The following is a 6108-nucleotide window of genomic DNA, read 5'->3' on the forward strand; positions in this document are numbered from 1 at the left end:
TTTGTGGTGGCGTTCATGTGCGTTCAACTCGTAAATACGATCTATCCGACATGACTTGAACGCACCATTACTCCCGATTTCTCTCAACATGGAGACAGGAGAGCTTTCAGTCAGTAAAAGGGAAAACAAAGTGGCTGGCATTACTTATTTGAAAAAGTAACTCAGATATTTTTTGTATATTTAAAAGCAGTGTGTTACTTACTAGTCACTTGAAAAAGTAATCTGATTTAGAGCCCGACCGATATATCGTTTTGCCGATATTATCGGCCGATATGAGCCTGTCGCCGATATATTGGTATCTTTTTTTTTACTCCCTAATATCGGTATCGGTCCCAAAAAAAACCCGTATCGGTCGGGCTCTAGATTACTTTACTCACGTTACTCGTAATGCATTACTCCCAACACTGAATATGACTGTTACATGGGACTCTGCCCTTTAAAAGTTCTTTCTAGAAATAATCATTATATTTGATTATGTAAATGAGCTTCATTTTGCCTAGTTGCACTGAGAAGACAAAAACTGTTGCCAGCCATATAAAACAAGCAGAAGGTTCTGCAATATGATCAAAAATTGTTAACCCTGTACTATAATTGTCACTACATCAAATCACAATCTCACAGGTTTCATAATTTTCAATATCACAACATAGCGAATTAATAATTTAGGCTACTTAATAAATTTATAACAAATTATATAACTGCTTTAAGTATATCCAACTTTACCCAGATACATCCAGTTCACTTTCAGTACAGTAAAAGCTATATGTTCTATATCATTGAAAAATGTATCTATATTACTGCCCAGCAATATATTAAAAGTTGGATACATAGTGCATCCTATTTTTCCTGCATAAATGCAGTATACTCACATAAAAGCAATGTATACTATATATAAAATCTCAGCTGCGTGATTGTTTATATCACTACATAATGTAAATTGCAATGACATAAACATGTATAAAATTGCATACATATTATATCCAACTTTACTTGTGTACTAACGTAAAGCAATGTATACTACAACTGGCTAATTTTTTATTATATAATTATACGTAAACAGACAGTATGCCCAACATGTCCCATACAGCAAATCTCAACAGCTTGATTAATTGTCACAAAATGCAAATGCATATTTTTACCAGCTAAATAATCTGCTAAATGCGACTATAATGCATGAAGATATTGAGATAGTATGAACACTAAAATCATGATTTTCTTTAAAGTTGCTTTGAAACAATGTGTATGAAAAGCGCTATGCGAATAAATTTGACTTGACTTGACCAACTGGTTGCATCAGCAATAAACTACACAAATATGCAAGACCAAGTGATAATCCACATATTATCTATTGTAATCAAAAGCCATTTCTATTACAATCCTAAAAACCCCAAGCTGTCAAATCCTGGTTTGGAAAAAGCAAAAACACCGAGTTGTTTTGCTGAACACTGTTAAATAAGACAAGGTGCGATAAGATCTGTCATGTGTTTTGGGACTGAAGGGTAAAGTTATATAAGAAAGTAGACGATCGGCACTCTTACTCAGTATTACGTGCGTGATGACGAAGGCGAAGATGAAGATGGTGAGGAAGGAGAGTGAGAGGATGAACAGGTAGAAGAAGCGATAGTTCCTCCTCCCCACGCAGTTGCCCACCCACGGGCAGTGATGATCAAATCTCTCTGAGGAGAAATGCACAGCCAGGAAAATCATATGTTAGCTCTTCTTGAGTATTATATAAACGTATTTGCAGACACACAGAGTATACACAGACTCTTACCCACGCAGTTGTCACACAGGCTGCAGTGTGAGGCCCGCGGCGGTCGGAAGATCTTGCAGGTGAAACAGTATTTTAGTTTGACTGTTTGACCGTTAATGAGCACCTCTCTGGTTCGGGGTGGTGGCCTGTAGCCTGGGCCGCTCGGGCCGTTGGTTGCATCTGTGAAATCAGAATAGACCGATTCAGACATCCAATCTTGCAGAAAATGTAAAAACAGATGGAAGAGGAAATCTCTTCTATGCTATGGCAGTTTAAAGATCTGCGAAATAGAAAACAGAAAATAATTTAGATGTGTCCTTCAGTTTGTAAAAACAAAATTGGTATTTACAGAAGAGCACTTGCAATGGAAGAAGGCATTTCAGAGGGTTTAAATGCTAGATGAGTTGTCTAAATCCTATTACTTTATACAGCATATGAGTGTGCATATAACTTGTGTATATAATGTTTTGTGGCTGTACTTTCAAAACAGCAACATTTATCAATTGGTGATTTCGTCTTGGCCTATAGACATCCATTATACATGCATTACTGTACATTATTGTTTTTACTAAATGAAGCATCAATTGGCAGCATGTCACAGATACTGAACCTGAAAAATTTGCATGCCTATTATTAACATTTTGGTTGTTTATTAGTACTTATAAAGCACATATTCTGCATGAGAATATTCTACATCCCTACTCCTACCCAATACCTAAACTTAACAACTACCTTACTAACTGTTAATAAGCCGCAAATTAGGCAAAATTTTAGGCAAAAGTTGTAGTTAATGGTTTGTTAATGGCGATAACTGGACCTTAAAATAAAGTGTGACCAAAAATCCTGACTTGACCTTTATTCAAAACCATATTATAAAAAAATAAATTATTAGACACAAAAATAAAAAAAAATGTTCACTATTAATGTATTACAAAACTATTAACTATCAAAAGTAAGTTTTATAAAGACAAATGATAGCTTTGGGTTAAAAAAGCTTTTTGCGTTATTTCGCAAAAAAATAAAAATCTTTCTCTGAACTGCAGCTTTATTCAGCAAGTATTGATTAACTTGATCAAAAGTGACAGAAAGGTCTTTTGCATTGTTACAAAAAAATATATATTTCAAATAGATCCTGAAAATTTTTTTCAGTTTTCACAAAAATATTATGCAGCACAACTGCTTTCACCATTGATAATAAGAAGAAATGTGACCACCAAATCAGCATATTAGAATCATTACTGAACACCGAAGACTAGAGTAACGACTGCTGAAAATTCAGCTTTGCCACTACAGGAATAAATATCATTTTAAAATATATTAAAACAGTTATTTATCATTGTAAGAATATTTGACAATATTACTGTTTTAACTTTACTTCTAATCAAATAAATGCAGCCTTGGTGAGCATGAGAGACTTCTTTCAAAATATAAAACAAAATCTTTTAAACAGTAGTAAATGCACTATTGATGGCAATGATGTTTGGTCACAAGATACACAAGAACCAATGGAATTTGGCCTCAGTGGTGTCAATTTTTACGGTCAGGAGGAAGATGATCAATATGAATAACTTAAATTTCAGTCTGTGCTTCATACAAAGCCATCATTTGACTTCAGAAGACTTGGATAACTGTGCACAAGTCATATAAGGACAAATTTGATGGTTCTTTGATTACCATACTGGAGCTTTACAGACATTCTTCAAAACTTCCCTTTTGTGTTCCACAGAACGAATTCACATGGGCTTTAAGGGTGAAAGTAAGGCTAAATTATGACAGAATTTTCATTTTGAGTGAACTATTGTTTTAATGGGTTCACATCTTATGTGACCCTCAACACGCTATGCATCTTCTAAGCAGCACACAGCGCCGCTGGGCCTCACAGTAGTGTTTACTTGCTACTACATTATTCATACGAACAGCAGGGACACATAACTCCAAATCCCGAGCCGACAAACCTGAGCTAAAGTGCACTTGGCTCAGGACCAGTAATTTCTCACCTGTGGAGTCCACTAAATTCAGTCTCAGTCTAAGTTTACACGACAACGGTGTAGTCAAAAATTGAAAAGTTTTTCCCTTGCGTTTTTAAAAAGTTTCACGTATACACATCAACGTTTTCAAAACGATTTTGCATTTACACATATCCGTGAAAACGGGCAAAAACGCTGTACTACGTATGCCAGGCCAGTAGTTGGCGCTGTCACCTTGCTAGTAAACAGTACCTGTAGGGAAGTGACGATTTTATGTTGTATATGATGCGTCTCCGCTGTTGGTTGTAATATTGGTGAAGTAAATCCACACTTTGCTGAAGAAGCGTTAGCAAACTCTTGAGCAGCAACAACAGTACCATATACTCCGCCATTGTTGTGTATGTTTGTTCGCGCTTGCCTTTAAAATCGACATGTACTGCGCATGTCTGCATACCTAACACGTACTGCGCACGCGCATGACGTCACCGTTTTCAAAGATTCCCATATTGAGTGTTTACAGGAAACGACAATGGTGCCGTTTTCAAAAACTTGCACTTTGAAACCCGTTTTCAAAAATATGCGTTTTCAGTCCCCAAAATGCCGTTGTCATGTAAACAAACTGGCAAAACGCATAAAAAGTTTCCCATTTTTGGCTGAAAACGTTGTCGTGTAAACGGCCCCTAAATGAGAGACCAGCAAACTCATTATAGCAGTGAATCCATTCAATTATAAACAGCAAATTCATACGCGAGCGAATTCAATCAACATGCACACTGTGGAAAATGTCCACTAATTTGTAGTGTTATGGCATAAAATGGCTTGGCCTGCAGTGATTTCACTGTTAAATTCTGAATGTAGTAAGAAATTGCCATTAAATCTTCAGGTGTGTTCCTTGCTGGCCCTTTAATAATATCCAAACCAACCTATGAACAACCATTAACTCGTGACTGATTAAACTATCAGACAGAATAACATCAACAAATACTCTGAGAGACCGTGAATCTTTGCTAGGGATGAATAATTCAGCAGATTTGATATTACTCTGGGCTGACAGCAAACCTGAGAGAGCATGCATTATTCATGTCAAACCAGAGGAGAGAATAACATCAAATGTTCTCTGTCTCCTTTTACTCGGAGAATTCTCTGTCGCGCACTCCACAGACCTGCAACTGGAGGCTGCATATTCAGCCCAATGTGAAAAGAACAGAACGAGGAAAGACAGACAGGAAGAGCGATCATCTTGGCAGTTCCTCCCACCTATCTGCCTCTCAATGTCGGCTGCTTCCTCTGGTGTGGCCCTGGGCAGGACGCCCGGGTCGCTGAAGCTCGCCCGGAGCAGCATTCCCATCACAAAGACGAACAGCACTCCTCCGATGGCCGGAATGGCAGGAGTCAGGTTTGATGCCAGGAATGGGCAGCTGGAAAAGAGGGAGCGGAAAAACTGGCTGTGAAGGTATTGTATTGCTAGTAAATCCCACCAGTAGTAAATACATGAGATATGAAGGGGAAGCAACAAACATACGCTCATGATCATGCAAAACTGTCAAGACCTCTTTTTTTTAATCATCCTGTCTTTTGGCTATAGCAAAAACAAAAGCATTTACAGTCAGTCTGCTATGTAATAACAATGTTATTACAATGTAATAAATACTTTAGTTGTGATATCATTGTCAGAGTGTAAGCGTCACCAAAATAGCAATGCAAAAATAATGATTGATTCAAAAAAGCATAGGAAACACTTCCCCTGTCTATACTGTAAGGCTGCTTTGACACAATCTGTATTGTTAAAAGCGCTATATAGAAAGGTGTTTTCGTGAAAGGTAGAAAGGTGTTTTCGTGTTTTTTGTCTTGTGAGTCGCAGTGTTTTTGTACGTATTCGTCGCGTCTATCTGTCTCTAAGCGCGCATACAGTCGTGAGTTTCTGCTCGATGTCGGCAGAACCACATTTTTAGAGTTAAACTCTGCGCACGCCGAAGAGCTCGGTCTGCTCCGGAGGCCCACACCATCACCGACCCCCACTACTGCATCTCGCCCACAGCGGAGGCGCCACAAGCGGCGGGAGAGGAAGCAGAAGAGGGGTAAGCGCGGAGGTATCCGGGCTAGGCTAGCGGCTAACCCACACAAGCCAGCTATCCCCACCATCGTACTGGCTAACGTACGCTCTTTGGACAATAAACTGGACTACATCCGACTACTACGCTCAACTCAGAGGACTGTAAGAGACTGTTTTGACTTGATATAAATAAAGGTGACTTGACTTGACTCTGCAATTGGTTAGTCTACAACAGCCTACAAATAGCTCACATATGACCGATATATGTGACCCTGGACCACAAAACCAGTCTTAAGTCGCTGGGGTATATTTGTAGCAATAGCCAAAAATACATT

The 6108-nt window shown here is 38.3% G+C and overlaps 1 protein-coding gene across 2 annotated transcripts in view; it reads right to left on the minus strand.

The window, feature by feature from the left end:
* The window catches only part of LOC107678667 (probable palmitoyltransferase ZDHHC14), a 39695-nt gene that overhangs the window by 23430 nt on the left and 10157 nt on the right, over positions 1-6108 (minus strand). For both annotated transcript variants that reach the window (XM_016474024.1, XM_016474023.1), the window contains exons 2-4: positions 4978-5138; positions 1775-1933; positions 1539-1676 (exon numbers count right to left, since the gene is read on the minus strand). In XM_016474024.1, the coding sequence (XP_016329510.1) occupies positions 1539-1676; positions 1775-1933; positions 4978-5138 (458 nt within the window). The remainder of the gene's footprint in view (positions 1-1538; positions 1677-1774; positions 1934-4977; positions 5139-6108) is intronic.

This window comes from Sinocyclocheilus anshuiensis, unplaced genomic scaffold (assembly GCF_001515605.1).
Source record: "Sinocyclocheilus anshuiensis isolate Anshui unplaced genomic scaffold, SAMN03320099.WGS_v1.1 scaffold1816, whole genome shotgun sequence".
Lineage (NCBI taxonomy): Eukaryota > Metazoa > Chordata > Actinopteri > Cypriniformes > Cyprinidae > Sinocyclocheilus > Sinocyclocheilus anshuiensis.